Source organism: Syzygium oleosum, unplaced genomic scaffold (genome assembly GCF_021117445.2).
Source record: "Syzygium oleosum isolate NSW1041296 unplaced genomic scaffold, Sole_v2.1 Sole_v2.49, whole genome shotgun sequence".
Classification (NCBI taxonomy): domain Eukaryota; kingdom Viridiplantae; phylum Streptophyta; class Magnoliopsida; order Myrtales; family Myrtaceae; genus Syzygium; species Syzygium oleosum.
Genome location: NW_026607533.1, coordinates 996,543 through 1,016,061, shown reverse-complemented (window position 1 = coordinate 1,016,061; position 19,519 = coordinate 996,543). Strand labels below are relative to the sequence as shown.

Below are 19,519 nucleotides of genomic sequence, written 5' to 3'. Positions count from 1 at the left end.
CTTTAAAGAGAAGTTTCTTCTTCTTCTGCTTCTTCTCCTTCTCCTTCTTCTTATTATTATTTTAAATAAATTTGGGGCCACTCTTGTAGATCACGGTACGAAGAAAAGGGTTGATTGCTCTTTAGGTTGGACCGACGAAAAACTTTAATGGAAAAAATAGCCAAGGAAAATAAGAATGGAAAATTTTAGTGGTATGGACATGAAAATTGATAGTAAAAAGCATGGCAAGCAGCTTTAATTCTCTCTTAATCTAACGGCTAAGATTGAACCGGACAGCTGCCGTGCCTTTCCATGCTGGACCCTAGAATTTCCCTGAATAAGGACATGGAACTTTACTCGTATATACTTTCCTTTCTATCAAATATATATTGGAAGTCACGAGCTAAAAAGTTTCGTCCTTCTATGTTTCTCTGGCCAGGTAAGAATCCAAGAATCTAGTGAATTGATAAAGATGGAAAAAGCAAAGAATTTGGATAGAGTCAAGCCGTTCTTCTCCTTGCCCATCTCAACTCCCAAATGGTACAATTTCAGAATAAAGCAACCTGCAAAAAGCAAGAGAATGAAGCAACTGCACCATGGAAACGAAGAACAAAAGCTGTCATTATAAATAATCTTTGTTGATTCCCTCTAAAACCATCATTCAATCAACACTCGAAACTTCGGATCGAGCTGAAAATCTCGAACTTTGAAAATGACTTCTTTCAAGATATACAGAGAAGCCAGCCCCGGTATGTCCCTTCAAATTTAATTCCATATAGTTTCATGCGTTGCATGAGTTTCTCTCTTACTTGTTGTAAGAAGAATGCAGTGTACATGGAAATTTTCAATTGCTACATGAATAACTTGGAGTCTTGGACATAGTTTGCAATCGGGCTCGAAGTAACTATTAGAACTCGTTGGTTGATTGGTTTTTTCTGGTTTTGGTCAATGCAGTTACAACGGAGGAGATAAGAGATGTTGCACCAGCGCATTATGTGCTCAAGATTGAGTCTTTCTCTTTGTTCGCCAAGAACAACGAGGAGAAGTATGAATCGAACGAGTTCGAAGCAGGAGGCTATAAATGGTTCATTTCTCCTCTCTCTAGTATCCCCCTCACACTCTCACTGTAGAGGCATTAAAAGAACTGCGTACGGTGGTTCGACATCGCTGGCCAAAAACATCGGTCAATTAATTTTTAAGAGATTGTTCCTTGTACGGATTCCTATGGCTATGCTCTAAATTTGGACCTTTCTTCCAGAAGATGGTTTAAATACTTTACAGGCATTAAATTTCTCTTACTGCTTAAGAGTCTGATGTTTGAACCCTTTGTAGTCCTGTAAATTAATACAGAATAAGGTAATCTTTTTTATGATGAAGAGATTGTTGTGAAAATAAATGTTGATTCAGCAATCAGAAGCTGTAGCACTTCACAAATTCTAAGAATAATCATTGTCAACTCAAATTGGAAACTTTTCATGTACGTTCCGTGCTCGAATTCACGGAAGCATCTTGATTCTGCAGGAAACTGATCCTCTATCCCGATGGAGACAAGAGCCGAAATGGAGAAGATCACATCTCTGTATATCTGGCGGTTTCTGGGACGAGTCCTTTCCAACTTGGTGGGGCGATTCATGCGACCGTCAGTTTCTCTTTGTATGATCAAATCTGCAATAAATATTTAACTAAACAAGGTAAAAGCTCAGTAATGACAGCAAAAGGTAAGATACTGTCACCTTCTGAACACTAATGTCGAATCAACAAATCTTCGCTTGTGAATTGAAGGGAGAGTCACGATGTTTCACACGTTGAAAGCCGAATGGAGTTCCAAGATACATGCCGCTGACAATTTTCACCGACCCGTCAAATGGGTACCTTGTGGACGACACCTGTGTCTTCGGTGTGGAGGTTCTTGTCATCAAGAGTTCGGGAGTTGGCGAATGTGTGACGCAACCAAAGGTGAGCACATCGTATACTCATGAATGGAAGATATCAAGGCTGTCAAGCTTGGGCGATGAATCTCTTCTCTCTGATGAATTCAATGTCGAAGGCTATAAATGGTAGCTCTCACTTACAAACTCCCTTTCCATGATAACTTTTGTGTTTGTTGATTTATTGTTTTTTTTTGGTAAGGTTTGTTGATTTTATTGTTTGTCCTATCTATTATCACTATTTTCAATCTTTTCGCAGGAGCGTGTTGCTATGCCCGAGGGGTACTTTGGCTAACAGGGGCCAAAACCTTTCAACGTTTCTCTGGTTAAACGAGGCGGACAAATTGGCTTCTGGTCAGAAAGTGAACGTGAGATTCGTCATTCGGTTGAAAGGCCAAAACAACGTTGTACACTATCAGCCCGAAGGTGAGTGTTTTCCTTAAGTGGATGAGCGCTACACTTCAAGGCCATTGTAAACAGAAAGTCCGGAGTAATTCCAATTTCAATTACACGATGAGCTTCCTTCTTACCACAGTACAGCTCTAATTAAATTGCACCTGTTAGCAAGGACCGAATTTGATTTGTTCATGTAGTCCGTATTGTTAGAAACCACTAAAGTCTCATATTTCCTAATTTTCTGCTCTCTTTGCTTTGTCTTTGCTACTTTGCAGCTTATACTGTATGGTTCAGTAGCTCCACCAAGGTTAAAGGTTGGCCATCTTTCATGCCGCTGAAAACGGTTCGGGAACGCGTGAAGGATGATCCATGTGTCATTGAGGCTGAAGTCACGGTGCTTGGCACAACTAGCAAATTGCCATGACAGCAAATATATAGATACACTGGATGTGTTCATAAACAGACAATCACCGGCAATTCTTTCCTCATGACAATAATACATGGATTGGATGTGTTTGTTGACACATGAATTTTAGTCGACAGATCGAATGTACATTTATGTAGACATGAAAATAATGAATAAATAAATAAAGAGTAAAAAGATCCAAGGCTCGACTCGGTCTTGGTCCGAATACTATGCCTGCCTCGTTTTCATCTAATCTCACGAGCACATTTAGTCTTCGATCCGGATTCACTTCATCAACTTCTCTGCCATGTATAGATCGATGTGTAAAGCACAAATCTCTGTCATCAAGTAATGTTGTGTGACCAAATGAGTTCTTGAGTATCTTTGCTAGATTAAAATTCGTGATTGTAGTTTGCATCTCAAAAAAAGAAAGAAAAAAAAAAACCGAGAAGAGTAGTTACCGAGGGTGTCACTCAACATAATGTTTCTCGTGTTTTCTGCTACGTGAGTATTTGTGGTGATCGGAGGATGGTTGCCGGTGATAAAAATTGGAGAACTGGAGTTCTCGGGTTGCCGGAAAAATCCATGGAAAGCAGAGTGCTCATGCTGTAAGTATGTCGATGGTTTGAAGATAATGAAAGTGATGGCTGGCTGCGAATGGTCCAAACAATATCGTTGCAGCTTTGATTAGATTTTGGTCGGATGTTGTTCAATGCTTTCATAGAGGCATTCAGTGAAGGGAAGCATGAAAGAGATTAGAGAGCTGAGAAAGCTACGAAAATAAGATATGTATGATGATGATGAATACGAAAAACAATAATGACAAAAAAAAATAAATTATAGGAAAATGCAGGCCTCAATTAGTTAGTTATGTCTTAGGATTAGATTTAGTTGAGCTTCATTTAATTGATGTTCATATAGTTTAGGAAATTGCATTTCATGATTTTTAGGGCAATTTTTGTTTTAGATGATTTTTCTCTACATGAAACAGATAGTAGGATAATTTTTTTTTATAAAAGTGTAAAAAATATAAGAATGGAAAGAAAAAAAAAACTAATTGGCGTTTATATTTAAGATTACTTCTAGGGCCTAATAGCCTAAAAAACCTCCAACTTTAGCTATTGCCCAAAATTTACCTTTTGTCTAAAAAAAAACCTCCAACTTTAGGTCATGTCCCAATTCTACCATAATTTTTTTTTGTCCCATAGAAACCCTCAAATTTTAAGTCTAATCCTAATTCTACCCTAAACTTCTTTTATCTCATAAAAACCCCTCAACTTTAGGTCTAGTACCAATTATACCTTAAAAAAAATTTTGTCTCATAAAAAGACCTCAGCTTTAGATCCAGTTTCAATTTCACTCTAATTTTTTTGTCTTGTAAAAGATCACCAACTTTTACTTGAGTTCCAAATATGCTCCTTATTAACCTTCCGTCAAAATTGCCCTTAGTGATTTGCGCTTGTCAATCTCTCATGCTTAAGAATGTTCCATTTCTCGCGGTCTGAGAGCTTGCACTTGGGACGCACCAACAGCTCATGCTTGGTAGTTTTCCATTTCTCAGTTGTTAATGAAAAATTTTAGATGAAGTATTAATAGGGCTAGATTTGTGACTCAAGTAAAAGTTTGTGATTTTTTATTAAACTGAAAAAATTTTAGGGTAAAATTGAGACTGGACGGTAAAATTTAGATAAAACCTAAAGTTAGGGGTTTTTAGGAAAAAAAAAATTTATATTGGAATTGAGACATGACCTAAAATTGAGGGTTTTTTATTGGACAAATTTTTTTTTTTATGGTAGAATTGGGACTTGACCTAAAGTTTGAGGTTTTTTATGAGATAAAAGGCAAAATTAGGACAAAAGTTAAAGTTGGAGGTTTTTTAGGGTATTGAACCTTACTCTAGGGGTTAGTTTGTTGATTTTTGTCTTTAATATCATTAGCAAGATTTTTAGTAGGAAATTCTTTTATTTTAGTTGAAATTGGTCTTTGATTTCGATTTAGAGAATTAGCTCAGGGGGAACATGTCCTGGGGCTCAATAATAAGGTAATGTATATCATTTGTCCGACTCGTATCGGGTTCGGTATTGTAATTAGAAATTGTACAACATTTATTGAAATGAATATAGCTTATCTATATTTTCTTATTTAGAATTAGATTCGTTTAAAAACATATGTAAAGATATGATTACTATATGTCCGTGCAAAGCGCCGAGATATAATGTTGGCTTATGTGCTCGCATGACATTTTACTTTGCATCCATGATTGCCATGTGGCAAGACAAGTGGTGTAGAGACGAATATGAGATGAGCAAAGATTTGGATGATGAAGCCTTCATGGTAGGATTGAACCTTAAAATTTTAGCTTTTTATACGAACACGGATTTGGATTTTCAAAAGGTTTCCTTCTGTTTTTGAAGTAGCAAGAATTTTGATTTGGATTTTCGATCTTGAATTTCTTATTTCTTTCTTTTTTTTTATTATGGCTTTAAAGAGAAGTTTCTTCTTCTTCTTCTTCTTCTTCTTCTTCTTCTTCTTCTTCTTATAATAATAATAAATAAAAAAATTTGGGTCCACTCTTGCAGATCACGGTAAGAAGAAAAGGGTTGATTGCTCTTTAGGTTGGACCGACGAAAAACTTTAGTGGAAAAAATAGCCATGGAAAATAAGAAGGGAAAATTTTAGTGGTATGGACATAGAAATTGAGAGTAAAAAGCATGGCAAGCAGCTTTAATTTCTTTTTCTCCTAGTCTCGTGATTAAATTTCGGGGCCCTTTCAATGAATAATCATCCTTATATATCGCGATTTTCTTTGATCGATAGTGAAATCGACGATCTTATAATTGATAATTTTCCTCAAACGTGCATGAGTTCCCATCTTTTCTACAAAATCACTTGCCCATCAAAATTAATTCTCTCTTAATCTAACGGCTAAGATTGAACGGGACTGCCGCCGTGCTTTTCCATACTGGACCATAGAATTTCCCTGAATAAGTACATCGAACTTTACTCATATATACTTACCTTTTTATCAAATATATATTGAAAGTCACAAGCTACAAAGTTTCGTCCTTCTTTGTTTCTTTGGCCAGGTAAGAATCCAAGAATCTAGTGAATTGATACAGATGGAAAAAGCAAAGAATTTGGATAGAGTCAGACCGTTCTTCCCCTTGCCCTTCTCAACTCCCAAATGGTACAATTTCAGAATAAAGCAACCTGCAATAAGCAAGAGAATGAAGCAACTGCACCATGGAAACGAAGAACGCAAGCTGTCACTATAAATAATCTTCGTTGATTACCTCTAAAACCATCATTCAATCAACACTCGAAACTTCGGATCGAGTTGAAAATCTCCAACTTTGAAAATGACTTCTTCCGAGATATACAGAGAAGCCGGCCTCGGTATGTCCCCTCAAATATAACCCCATATAGTTCATGTGTTGCATGAGTTTCTCTCTTATTTGTGGTAAGAAGAATGTCAATGTACATGGAAATTTTCAATTGCTATATGAATAACTTGGTGTCTTGGATATAGTTTGCACTCGGGCTCCAAGGAACTATTAGAACTCATCGGTTGATTGGTTTTTTCTGGTTTTGGTCGATGCAGTAATGACGAAGGAGATCAGAGATGTTGCACCGGCGCATTATGTGCTCAAGATTGAGTCTTTCTCTTTGTTCGCGAAGAACAACAAGGAGAAGTATGAATCAAACGAGTTTGAAGCAGGAGGCTATAACTGGTTCATTCCTCTTCTCTCTAGTCTCCCCCTCCCCTTCTCACATTCAGAGGCATTAAAAAAACTACATACAGTGGTTCGACATCTCTGGCCATAAACATCGATCAATTTATTCTTGAAGAGATTGTTCCTTATACGGAATCCTACGGCTATGCTCCAAATTTAGGCCTTTCTTCCAGAAGATGGTTTAAATACTTTACAGGCATTAAATTTTGTTACTGCTTAAGAATCCAATGTTTGAACCCTTTTTAGTTTTGTAAATTCATACAGAATAAGGTAATCTTTTTTATGATGAAGAGATTGTTGTGCAAATAGTGTTGATTCAGCATTCAGAAGCTGTAGCAGTTCACAAATTCCAAGAATAATTATTGTTGACTCAAATTGGAAACTTTTCATGTATGTTCCGTGCTCGAATTCACGGAAGCATCTCGATTCTGCAGGAAACTGATCCTCTATCCCAATGGAGACAAGAGCCGAAACGGAGAAGATCACATCTCCATATATCTGGCGGTTTCTGGGACGAGTCCTTTCCAACTTGATAGGGCGATTCACGTGGCCGTCAGGTTCTCTTTGTATGATCATATCTGCGATAGATATTTAACTGAACAAGGTAAAAGCTCAGTAATGATAGCAAGAGGTAAGATATTGTCACCTTCTGAAGACTAATATCGAATCGACGAATCTTTGCTTGTGAATTTGAAGGGAGAGTCACGAGGTTTCACGCGTTGAAAGCCGAATGGGGAGTTCCGAGATACATGCCGTTGAAAATTTTCGCCGACCCGTCAAACGGATACCTTGTGGACGACACCTGTGTCTTCGGTGTGGATGTTTTCATCATCAAGAGTTTGGGAGTTGGCGAATGTGTGAGGACGCTAAAGGAGAGCACATCGTATACTTATGAATGGAAGATATCGAGGCTCTCAGGCCGGTCAGACTATCTTTACTCTGATGAATTCACCGTTGGAGTCCATAAATGGTAGCTCCTATTTACAAACTTCCTTTCAATGATAACTCTTCTTTTTGTTGATTTATCGTTTGTACTATCTATTTATCACTATTTTCAATCCTTTCGCAGGTATGTGTGGCTATTCCCGCGTGGTGATTCGGCTAACAAGGGCCAAAACCTTTCGATGTTTCTCCATTTATACGAGGCGTACAATTTGGCTTCTGGTCAGAAAGTGAACGCGAGATTCGTCATTCGGTTAAAAGGCCCAAACAACGTTGTACACCATCAGCCCGAAGGTGAGTGTTTGTCCTCGTAAGTGGACGAGCGCTACAGTTCAAGGGCATTGTAAATAGTAGCCCAAAAAGAAAGTCCAGAGTAATTCCAATTTCAATCCCACGAGGAGCTTCCTTCTCACCACAGCACACTGCTAAACAAATTGCACCCGTTAATAAGGACCAAATTCGATTTGTTCATGTGGTCCGTATGGTTAGAAACCGCTGAAATCTCTCATATTTCCCAACTGTAATTTTCTGCTAATTTGCTTTGTCTTTGCTACTTTGCAGCTTGTACTAAATGGTTCAGTCGCTCCGACGTGGACTTTGGTTGGCCGTCTTTCCTGCCGCTGAAAACGGTTTGGGAACGCGTGAAGGATGATCCATGTGTCATTGAGGCTGAAGTCACGGTGCTCGGCACAGTTAGCAAACTGCCATGACAGCAAATATATGTATTGGATGTGTTCATAAGCAGACAATCACCGGCAATTCTTTCCTCGTGACAAATAATACATGGATTGGATGTGTTTGTTGACACCTTATCGCGGCCCGATTCACACAGCCCGGTTTTGATTTGTTCCAACACTGCCCATGCCCATCGAATTTAAAATCGATCTAAGCTTCAGCCGTTACTCATTCGGTCCAGGGCCCAAGCCCGGGAGAGAAATTGATCACCAAGTGTTTGTGAAAATGCTTGAGTGAGATTGCATACGCAGCTAAGAAGCATCTTCCTGAACCTGAACCTGCTTAAATCATGATGTACATGCTGATTGCATCCATTCTATCTCCGGTCTCAGCGGTTTAGACTATGGCCGAAACCTCCAAATACTATGCCTGCCTCGTTTTCATCTGATCTCACGCGCACATATAGTCTTCAATCTGGATTCACTTCGTTAACTTATCTGCCGTATATAGATCAATGTATAAAGCATGAATCTCTGTCATTGAGTCATGTTGTGTAACCAAATGAGCTTTTGAGTATTTTTGCTAGATTAACACTCGTGATTGTTGTTTGCATCTCAAAAAAAGGAAAAGAACCGAGAAGAGTAGTTACCGAGGGTGTCGCTCGACATAAATGTTTCCTGTGTTTTCTGCTACGTACGTATTTGTGGTGATCGGAGGATTAGATTTAGTTGAGTTTCATTTAATTGATGTTCATATAGTTTAGGAAACGGTTAGGATTAGATTTAGCCATTTGTTTAATTTTTAGATATAGGTGTAGGATTTTTTTTATTAAAGATAAATGTAGAATTAAAACATTATTTTTGGTATATTTTCTTAATCTATTCACTGTGCTGCATATCAAAGAATAGAAGGATTAGTCATGCACCCGGTGCATCGCACCCGATGCCGGGTTGCTACAAAATCCAAAAACTTAAATATCAAATCGAATCAAAGCCCAACCAAAACAAAATCCTCTACGACGAATCAAAGGGACTCGTTATTCACTAAAACAGCACATCGATGAGACAAAAACGGTTGAGTTTTTGAAAAAAGTTTTGCGGATGATAGGCCGTCATCTAAGGAGTCTCTTTAGGCCCAACAATGCAAAACATTCCAATGATCCTTCGGAATGAAAAGGCATATTTCCAAATCCTTGATTTTAGAGCCAATCAGAGTTAGCAAACGCGTGCATCCGTGGAGATTGGTCGAGCCGAGAGATTTGTTATAAATAGAGTCTTGGTAACTATAACATTGGTTAATCGTACCTTATAAAAAGATATTTTCCTTTTTTTTTCATACTAATTGTGCATGTTGTGAGAAAGACGGCGCCTTGGAAATTTGAAAATTTTCTTTATGATGTTTAACTTGTGCCTTCGGACAGTCTTACCTGATTAAAAATAGCACATGCAACTTCTTCGGATCTGGCGCCTAAAAATGTAAGCCAAAAGGCAACAGTTCACCTTGGTAGAGCAATTTTCATTTTATTTTTCCGGTCAAAAGAAAAATTGGTGGGCTAGCGGGAGTTAATGCATTTTTCGACTAAGCAGAGAAAAAAAATAGGAGGAAATTTTATCGCCACACCCTTCTCTTCTCAATTTCATCACTATATCTCTTTTCTCAAAATTGGAGCGACGGTGTTAAGAATGGTGCGAAAGAGAGGAATTTGGAGAGTTTTCTGTTCGATGTATGTGAGCCTATTTATCGGCTTTATTGGATAGCTACTTAAGGTAACAAGATAAACATAATATCAAATCCAAATCAATCAATGATATGTACTATCAAATGAGATTATGCATAATCCTCAAATATATGTAGAATCAAGTAAATATCACGCTAACATAATCTTGGTAAAAGAAGAAGAAGAAGAAGCAGCATCTCTCTTTATATATTTCTTCTTCCATCTAGTACGTAACCCCAAACCATCAAGAATCATTAAAAGTCGAAGTCCCAGAAACAGAACAAGAAGGAACTACTAAAATGTACGACGAAGCTGACCATGGTATGTAGTTTCGCTCCTAGTTTCTCCAAGCCTGGACTTAAAAGTATCTCAGACAATTTTGTGGTTTTTGGGCATAAACATGTCAGTTGATTTCTCTGTGTTTATTGGGTTGTTTTACCTAAGCAGGAATAACTACGGAGTACACGGATGTCTCACCTGCACATTACGTGTTCAAGATAGAGTCCTTCTCCCTGTTTTCGGAGAACGACATGGACATGTATGAAACTAATGAGTTCGAATCTGGAGGCCACAAATGGTGCTCTCTCTCTCTCTCTGTGTGTGGGACTCAATGTGTGTGTTGATTTGTCTGATATTTCCCATTGAATGAGATCTCCTTAATCTTTATTAGTTGAAAGGTTGTTTTTGTTTATTAAATAATTTTCGAAATTATGAAAATTCGGAATTTTATTTATATATATTTTTTATTTTATTTTATTCCGAATTTTACATGTGTCTTTTCAAGACAACTTTCGGAGATTATACTTGTTCAGTTTTCAACCTTTTACGAAGGGTTGCATTTGTTCGCTTTCCTAGCCTCTCCGAAGGAATACTTGTGGACTTTCGTGAAGAGTTGCCTATGAAGAGACTTTATATTGAAAAATCATAATTCTAAGCTTTCATTTATTAGTATTTCATTTGAGACTTTGTGTATGAGGTTTTTGCGAACCAATTGTGGGGCAAATAAATCTAAAACACACAAAGTAGCACTTAAACACAATTAAATGTGGATTTGTCTGATTAATGAGATCCGTTTAACATGATTCCAGCCTGGGTCATAGATTAGGGTTCGAATTTTAACCCTTTTATAATTATGTAAAGTTACACAGTGGCTTGTTATGAGATCCACTTTTATAATTACGTAAAGTTCTCTTATTGTTGCAGGAGAATGATTCTCTATCCCAATGGAGACGAGAGCAGAAATGGACAAGGTCATGTGTCTATATATCTGGCAGTTTCCGAGACCAGTCCTTTGAAGGTCGGCTCGGACGTGAATGCAATCGTTAGATTTTTTGTGTTTGATCAAATTCGCCACATATACTTGGTAAAACAAGGTAACCATTTCCGCATATTAATTTTAAGGAAAATGCTAAATGCAACTTTGGTTATGACTTTTAAAAAAGTTACACTTATGATATTAAGGGATCAGCACGAGGCTTCGCGCGATGAGTTCCAAGTGGGGTATTCCAAGATATGTGCCTCTAGAAATTTTTAAGGATCGGTCGTACGGATTCCTTGTCGACTGCATTTTTGGAGTGGAGGTCTTTGTCATCAAGAACTCGGGCATAGGTGAATGTCTAACACTAAAAAAGGGTACATCCTCACGTAGACACGAATGGAAGATACCAAATTTCTCAAGTTTGGTAGCACAGTCATGCCATTCCAAAATATTTTTTGCTGGAGATCGGAAATGGTAACTTAAATTTGTTGAATCTGTTAAATTTCTGCAGGAGTGATATCTTTCGTTTCTGTTTGTAGATTTTTCTGCTTCCTATGATCTTTAATGGTTATGCCACTATTCCTCTGCTCAGGAAGGTGCATCTCTATCCAAGGGGCGATTCGAGATCAAAGGACAAAAGCCTTTCGATATTTCTTTGTATGGTAGATTCAGAGAAACTAGCTCCTCAGCAGAAAGTTAACGCAAGGTGCCGCTTTTCACTGAGAGGCCAAGATGGTGCTGTCTATGAGGGCCCCAAAGGTATTATCATGACAAACTAGGAATCATAAATTCCCTGTTCTACAAAGGCCTTCGTTCACTCTTTCCATATGTAGTTTGTATCAACTAATGTTGCTAACAGTTCGTTCTGCAGGCTCACAATGGTTCAGTAGGTCAAGCTCTTCGTGGGGGTGGTGTCGTTTCTTGCCGCTAAAAAACATTCAAGATTTCTTAGTTGATGATGAATGCACCGTTGAGGCCAAAGTCACCGTCCTAGGCGCTGCTGGTACACTGACATGACAAATACGATGCGAGTTCATGATCAGATGATTTCTACCGCTGTTTCCTCCGTATACTATGCTAGTAGTTTTAAGACCTTAAACTTGTGGAATTGCTCTTCTGCAACTAGTTGAATGATGTTTCTCTCTTTTGATCTACAGTTGTTTGCAGCAAAGTAAGTTTTTGATCCTAAACTCCTGTCTGTTCATGTTCGCTACTATTACCCGACCCGACCGCAGAAGAGCTAAATTCCAGCAACGCAATGTCCTGATGCATGTTGCTTTTGCGGCATCCTTTCGCTGCCACATACATCGTATTGGATAACAGAAAATTAATTCGATTCATACGAGGCTAAGATATTCCAAAAAAAAGTTGTAGTCCATATCATCAAAAAACAAATGCCGTGGTGCCACATTTATTCGAAGGATCACATTGCCAAGAATATCAAAAAACACTCCCTTGAAATCCTTATATAGTGCTGTAGTATGTGACCTTCAAATTGGATTTTGCCCCGTTAAATATTTCATAAACTGTAAATAAGTCATATTATGGGCAAATTGCCCTCTCAAAAAAAGAAATAAAAAATTGTAAATTAAATTAACAAAATATTGCTTTTTATCGGACTTTTGATGTCTTTATTTCTAGAGAAAATATAGTTGATTTCTTTGTAGTCACGCATCATATGTGCCCTAGCTAAGAAAAGAATTATGAATACGTCCCCGATTCCCAATTTTGACTCTATAAACCTACAAAACTTGAGAAGGCTCCCTTATAAAATGCACCTCTTTAACAACAAATATCGATTTAAATATTTTTTTTGGGATAATCGCTCAAAATCTCCTTTAAAGTTTGAACTTTAGCAATGTTTCACAATAGACCGTTAAAAACTACAAATTTATCTCCCTTAACGTTGACACATTTGCTCCTGAACTCTAAATTTTTGTCGTGGTCGCTGATTTTTCTATTTACTTAGTAATTAATGAGGAGGAAACCTCTACTACATGATTAATGAAGTTAAAAAACAATTAGAGAGGGACGCATTGTCAATGAAGCTAAAAAAATCAGCAAAAATATTTTGGTGAGAGAAAACGAGCTAATTCATCTATAGTAACATTTAGGGAAAAAACCACCAAAAACCCCAAACTTTGCCATCTGTGACACATTTACCCCGAACTTTTTTTTGTGACACCAAAAACCCTGAACTTTACTTTTTTGTGACACATTTACCCCAATGTATTTAGTCCATGGGCATTTTCGTCTTTTGCTTTTTCTTTTTTTTTTTTTTTTTTTTTTCCTTTCCGGCGAGGGGCCTTGCCGTGCCCGGGCGAGGGCCGCCCTCGCCGGATCCGCGAGGGGGCCCTAGCCCGCGTCGAGCGAGGGTGGCCCTCGCCAGATCCGGCGAGGCGGCCCTCGCTCGCCCTCGGGCGAGGTTTGCCCTCGCCTTGGGCGAGCGAGGCGGCCCTCGCCCGACTCGTGCGAGGTCGACCCTCGCCGGCGTCTGGGCGAGGGCCGCCTCGCTCGCCTGTGTGAGGGCGAACCTTGCCCGACGCCGCCGAGGGCCGCCCTCGCTCGACGCCGGCGAGGGCCCCCTAGCTGGATCCGGCGAGGGCAACCTCGCTCGACGCAGCGAGGCCCCCTCACGGAAGGAAACAAAAAGAAAAAGTAAAAAAGACGAAAATGCCCATGGACTAAATACATTTGGGTAAATGTGTCACAAAAAGCAAAGTTCGGGGTTTTTGGTGTCACAAAAAAAAGTTCGGGGTAAATGTGTCACAGATTGCAAAGTTTGGGGTTTTTGGTGGTTTTTTCCCTAACATTTAATAGCTACGAAGAGACAAAAATAAATCAGCAAATCTAATGAAAATAAAAAGTTCACGAGGTGATTTCAAAAACTAATAAAGATTGTGCAATGATGTCTAAAATCAAGGAAATAATCTGTAACTTTGCAAAAAGTCGAGATTACGATGGAAATGGTGGCAAAGTTGAGAAACAAAATAACAAAAAAGGAGTCTTTCTTCTTCCAGATCTCTCCCACCTCCAAAGACTATCAGAGCGAGTGACGATGACGCCGGGCCTACGACGCCCCGCCCGACCGAGCGAGTGACGATGACGCCGGTAGCTCCTCCCCCCTCCTTGCAAGATGCATGGCCCAATCGACCCACCCTCCTGGCGTTAGGCCAACTTGTCATATCAAAACGACATCGAGCACCACCTGAACCGGACACTGACCGGACGATCGTGACAGAGTACCAGAGGAGTGACCGAAATACTTACCACTCTTTTGATCTTCAGCGAAAATTGCACAACAGGAATAGATATGATCAAAGATTATTTTAAAAGCTTTTGGCCTATTTTCTAATGTGGCGCCTAACAGCTCAACATGTCTCCAAATTACGTTTAAAAACGCCAAGTTTTCCAATTAACGTAGAAATTTAATTACATCAATTTGAGAAATTTTAGGATTTGATTGCACTTTTTGCAAATTCTAGAACTCAATTGTACATTCTCAACGAGTTTTAGGATTTTTTGTGTACTTATCCGTCGAAACAATATAAACTTCTTTCTTGAAATTTCCAATCCTCTAATTTCTATAATATTTTGAAAAGTGCTATTCCTAGTATCCACAAAGCTTCACGGAGAAGTTTGAAGGTAACTTCTCGAGGTTATTTAACTTAAACATCGTGAGGAAGGTTGCTTATCCTAGAGCACTTCCTAGCCACTTTGAGAAAGCTAAAAAGTACGATGGCCCGGAAAAAAAGAACATGATGGCCCCATAATCTTTTTCCCGTACGAACTAAAATTGTATTATCAAGAAAACATAAATAAAGAAGACACTTCGGTGCCAATTAGTAATGTCCCCCTCATCTTGATGACAAGAGAGTGACTTTATCGATAGTCTGTCAATTTTTTCTCCCTGGACTACCACTTGATAAACCATATGTCGTAATCGTTCCACGTGGCTCATGTTCGACCAATTAGTATTAGTTCGGTATTTTCGTCCTCAAACATCTATCACTTATTAAATTTATATTAAAAAACGTATTAAAAGAAAATATTTTCAAATATGTTCTTAATTTTCAGTGTGCTGCATATCAAAGAGTAGAAGGATTAGTCATGCACCCGGTGCATTTGCACCCAATGCAGGGTTACTACAAAATTCGAAAACTTGTATATTAAATCGAATCAAGCCCAAGCAAAACAAGACCCTCTACGACGGGTCAAAGGGACTCATTATTCCGTAAAACAGCACGCATCGATGAGACAAAAAGGGTCAAATTTTGAAAAAAAGCTTTGCGGTTGATAGAACGTCATCTAATGTGTCTCTTCGGCCCAACATTTCAAAACTTTCCAACAATCCTTCGAGATAAAAGGCATATTTCCAAATCCTTGGTTTTAGAGCCAATCAGAGTTCGCAAATGCATGTATCCGTGGAGATTGGTCGAGTTGAGAGATTCGAATTATTTTTAGGTAAGTGTAACATTGGTTAATTGTACCTTATAAAGAAAAATTTTCTTTTTCTATATAATGATTGTACATAACTTGAGAAAGAAGGCGCTTTGGAAATGAGAAATTTTTCTTTATTTGGATGTTTAACAAGTGCCTCGAGACAATCTTTTACGTGATTAAGAATTGCACATTGGTACTTTCAATAAAAAAAGCTTGTATTAGTACATTAGTTTTTTATTTTATTTTGAATTAATACCATGAAAAACCACAGACTGGTACACCTGTGATAAATCTAATTTAACGGAAAACTATCGACCAAAAAACAAAATTTAACGGAAAACTAACGGAGGTTAAATTCATCACAAATGTACCAGTTTGAGGTTTTTTACGGTCAAAAAATTAGTCTAGGATAAATTTGTCACATGTGTATCAATTTATGATTTTTCGTGATATTAACCATCTTATTTTTCCAGTCAAAAGAAAAATTGATGGTCTAACGGGGGCAAATACATTTTGCCCTAAGCACAGAAAAAGAAAAGGAAATTGGAAAGCCACACCCTTCTCTTCTCAATTTCATCACTAAATCTCCTTTCCCAAAGGACTGAATCTTGGTAAAAGAAGAAGAAGAAGAAAAGCTCTCTTTATATATTTCTTCCTCCATTCAGTACGTAACTCCACTGACCAGAAACCATCAAGAATCATCAAAAATCGAAGTCCCAGAAACAGAGCAAAGAGGAACTACTAAAACAGTGAAATGGACGACGAAGCTGATGATGGTATGTAGTTTCGCTCCTAGTTTCTCTAAGCCTTGACTTCCAAGTATCTCAGACAATTTTTTGATTCTTGGGCATGAACCCATCAGTTGATTTCTCTCTATTTGTTCATTGGGGTTGATTTTAACTGAGCAGGAATAACTACGGAGTACACAGATGTCTCACCTGCACATTATGTGTTCAAGATAGAGTCCTTCTCTCTGTTTTCAGAGAACGACATGGACATGTATGAAACTATTGAGTTTGAATCTGGAGGCCACAAATGGTGCGCTCTCTCTGTCTCTCTCTCTCTCTCTCAATGTGTGTATGATTTATCTGATTGAATGAGATCCGCAGTTATAACTACGTAAAGTTCTCTGATTGTTGCAGGAGACTGATTCTCTATCCTAATGGAGACAAGAGCGGAAATGGACAAGGTCATGTGTCTATATATCTGGCAGTTTCCGAGACCAGTCCTTTGAAGGTCGGTTCGGACGTGAATGCAATCGTTAGATTCTTTGTGTTTGATCAAATTCGTGACACATACTTGGTAAAACAAGGTAACCATTTCCACATATTAATTTCGAGAAAAACAAGGTAACCATTTCCGCATAAGTTTTAAAAAAGTTACACTTATGATATTAAGGGAGTACCAGGAGGTTTCGCGCCATGAGGTCCAAGTGGGGTATTCCAAGATTTGTGCCTCTAGAAATTTTTAAGGATCAGTTGAACGGGTACCTTGTTGACGACACCTGCATTTTTGGAGTGGAGGTTTTTGTCATCAAGAACTCGGGCATAGGCGAATGTCTAACACTAAAAAAGGGTACTTTCTCGCGGACACATGAATGGAAGATACCAAATTTCTCAAGTTTGGTAGAACAGTCATGCTATTCCGATATATTTTTTGCTGGAGATCAGAAATGGTAACTTGAATTTCATGAATCTGTTAAATTTCTGTAGGAATGATATCTTTGGTGTCCGCTTGTAGATTTTTCTGCTTTCTAGGATCTTTAATGGTTATGCGACTATTCATCTGTTCAGGAAGGTGCATCTCTATCCAAGGGGCGATTCGAGATCAAAGAACAAAAGCCTTTCGATATTTCTTTTTCTGGTAGATTCAGAGAAACTAGCCCCTCAGCAGAAAGTTAACGCAAGGTACCGCTTTTCATTGAGAGGCCAAGATGGTGCTGTCTATGAGGGCCCCAAAGGTATGATCATGACAAATTAGGAATCATAAATTCCCTGTTCTCCAAAGGCCTTCGCTCGGTCGTTCCATATGTAGTTTGTATCAATTAATGTGGCCAAATGTTCACTTTGCAGGTTCACGATGGTTCAGTAGTTCAACCTATTCATGGGGGTGGTCTAATTTTATTCTGCTAAAAAGCATTCGAGATTTCCTAGTCAATGATGAATGCGTTGTTGAGGCCGAAGTCACCGTCCTAGGCATTGCTGGTAAACTGACATGACGAATACGATGCAGTTTCATGATCAGACTTTTTCTATTGCTGTTTCCTCCGTGTACTATGCTGATAGTTTTAAGACAGTATACTTGTGGAATTGTTCTTCTGCAACTAGTTGATTGATGTTTCTCTCTTTTGATCTATTGTTGTTTGCAGCACACTAAGTTTTTGATCCTATACTCCTATCTGTTCATGTTCGCTAATGTTACCTGACCGCAGAAGAGCTAAATTCCAGCAACGCAATGTCCTGATGCATGTTGCTTTCGCGGCATCCTTTCGCTGCCACAGACATCGCATCGGATAACAGAAAATTAATTCGATTCATACGAGGCCAAGATATTCCAAAAAAAGTTGCAGTCCATATCATAAAAAAACAAAGGGTTAATCTCACGAAAAATCCCAAACTAGTATACCCGTGACAATTTTATCTCGAACTAATTTTTTGACCACGAAAAACCCCAAACTGGTACACCTGTGACAAATTTATCCCGAACTATTTTTTTGACTACCAAAAACCCTACACTGGTGCACTTGTGACAATTTTACTCCAAACTAATTTTTTGACCACAAAAAACACAAAACTAATTTTTTGACTACCAAAAATCTCAAACTTGTACATTTATGACAAATTTACCCTTTATTAGCATCCGTTAAATTGGATTAATATCATAAAAAATCACAAATTGATAAACTTGTGACAAATAGAGGGGAAAAACCTTAAATTGGTACACCAATTAACTACCACGTGTCATCAAACTTAACAATTTGACAATAAAATTTAACAGAAACTAACGAAGGGTAAATTTGTCACAAGTGTACCAGTTTAGGATTTTTTTGTGATTCAAAAATTAGTTTAGGGTAAAATTATCATAAGTGTACTAGTTTGGGATTTTTGGTGATAAAAAAACTAGTTCGGGGTAAAATTGTCACAGGTGTACCAATTTGGGGTTTTTTGCAATCAAAAAAATAGTTTAGGGTAAATTTGTCACAGATGTACCAGTTTGGAGTTTTTCATGGTATTAACCCAAAAACAAATGCCGTGGTGCCACTTGATCACATTGCCACAAATTTCAAAAGTCCTTAAATAGTGCTGCACTATGTGACCTTTAAATTGGATTTTGCCCCGCTCATAAACTATAAATAAGTCATATTATGGGCAAATTGCCCTCTCAAAACAAATAAAAAATTATAAATTGAATTAACAAAATATTTCTTTTTATGGGACTTTTGATGTTTTTATTTCCAAAACAAATGTAGTTGATTTCTTTGTAGTCACGCATCATATGTGCCCTAGCTAAGAAAAAATTATGAATATATTTTTTTTGGGATAAAATGTCATCTCTTTAACTACAAGTATCGATTTAAATATTATTTTTTTGGGGATAATCGCTTAAAATCCCCTTTAAAGTTTGAACTTTAGCAATGTTTCATAATAGACCGTCAAAAACTACAGATTTATCTCTCTCAACTTTGACACATCTGCATTATAGCTCCTGTACTATAAATTTTTGTTGTAGTCGCTGATTTTTCTATTTGCATAGTAATTACTGACGAGGAAACCTCTATTACATGATTAATGAAGGTTAAAAATACAAATAATTGAGAGGGATGCATTGTCAATGGAGCGAGCTAAAAAATTCAACGAAGATTATTATGGTAAGAAAAAACGAGGTAATTCATCTATAGTAACATTTAATAGCTACGGAGAGAAAAAAAAAATCAGCAAATCTAATGAAAATAAAAAGTTCACGAGGTGATTTCAAAAACTAAGAAAGATTGTGCAATGATGCCTAAAATCAAGGAAATAATCTGTAGACTTTTCAAAAAAG

The 19,519-nt window shown here is 37.9% G+C and overlaps 3 protein-coding genes and 1 pseudogene across 3 annotated transcripts; all 4 read left to right on the top strand.

The window, feature by feature from the left end:
- Nucleotides 1-625: 625 nt before the first annotated feature.
- LOC115662912 (MATH domain and coiled-coil domain-containing protein At3g58370-like) lies at nucleotides 626-2,789 on the top strand (annotated as a pseudogene).
- A 3,176-nt stretch (nucleotides 2,790-5,965) lies between these two features.
- On the top strand, nucleotides 5,966-8,192 carry LOC115668915 (uncharacterized). The gene is made up of 6 exons (XM_056307082.1): nucleotides 5,966-6,105; nucleotides 6,311-6,440; nucleotides 6,878-7,047; nucleotides 7,140-7,413; nucleotides 7,513-7,679; nucleotides 7,947-8,192. Exons 1-6 carry the CDS (start codon nucleotides 6,069-6,071, stop codon nucleotides 8,093-8,095), a joined length of 927 nt encoding a protein of 308 aa, XP_056163057.1. The 5' UTR covers nucleotides 5,966-6,068; the 3' UTR covers nucleotides 8,096-8,192.
- A 1,884-nt stretch (nucleotides 8,193-10,076) lies between these two features.
- LOC115668553 (BTB/POZ and MATH domain-containing protein 2-like) lies at nucleotides 10,077-11,600 on the top strand. Its single transcript, XM_030589995.2, has 5 exons — nucleotides 10,077-10,098; nucleotides 10,225-10,354; nucleotides 10,981-11,150; nucleotides 11,239-11,385; nucleotides 11,575-11,600. The coding sequence occupies exons 1-5, from the start codon at nucleotides 10,077-10,079 to the stop codon at nucleotides 11,598-11,600; spliced, it is 495 nt and encodes a 164-aa protein (XP_030445855.2).
- A 4,443-nt stretch (nucleotides 11,601-16,043) lies between these two features.
- Nucleotides 16,044-17,848, top strand: LOC115668348 (uncharacterized). Its single transcript, XM_056307083.1, has 6 exons — nucleotides 16,044-16,254; nucleotides 16,387-16,516; nucleotides 16,621-16,790; nucleotides 16,877-17,153; nucleotides 17,272-17,438; nucleotides 17,551-17,848. Exons 1-6 carry the CDS (start codon nucleotides 16,233-16,235, stop codon nucleotides 17,694-17,696), a joined length of 912 nt encoding a protein of 303 aa, XP_056163058.1. The 5' UTR covers nucleotides 16,044-16,232; the 3' UTR covers nucleotides 17,697-17,848.
- The last annotated feature ends 1,671 nt before the right edge of the window (nucleotides 17,849-19,519 follow it).

Bases quoted from the DNA above. Each gene is read 5' to 3' on its own strand.
- LOC115668915 (XM_056307082.1), top strand. From the start codon at position 6,069: ATGACTTCTTCCGAGATATACAGAGAAGCCGGCCTCG. The intron at 7,414-7,512 runs GTAGCTCCTATT...ATCCTTTCGCAG, and splicing joins ACCGTTGGAGTCCATAAATG to GTATGTGTGGCTATTCCCGC. The intron at 7,680-7,946 runs GTGAGTGTTTGT...GCTACTTTGCAG, and splicing joins TGTACACCATCAGCCCGAAG to CTTGTACTAAATGGTTCAGT.
- LOC115668553 (XM_030589995.2), top strand. From the start codon at position 10,077: ATGTACGACGAAGCTGACCATG. The intron at 11,151-11,238 runs GTAACCATTTCC...TATGATATTAAG, and splicing joins CATATACTTGGTAAAACAAG to GGATCAGCACGAGGCTTCGC. The intron at 11,386-11,574 runs GTGAATGTCTAA...TTCTGTTTGTAG, and splicing joins CATCAAGAACTCGGGCATAG to ATTTTTCTGCTTCCTATGAT.
- LOC115668348 (XM_056307083.1), top strand. From the start codon at position 16,233: ATGGACGACGAAGCTGATGATG. The intron at 16,255-16,386 runs GTATGTAGTTTC...TTAACTGAGCAG, and splicing joins GGACGACGAAGCTGATGATG to GAATAACTACGGAGTACACA. The intron at 17,439-17,550 runs GTATGATCATGA...TTCACTTTGCAG, and splicing joins TGTCTATGAGGGCCCCAAAG to GTTCACGATGGTTCAGTAGT.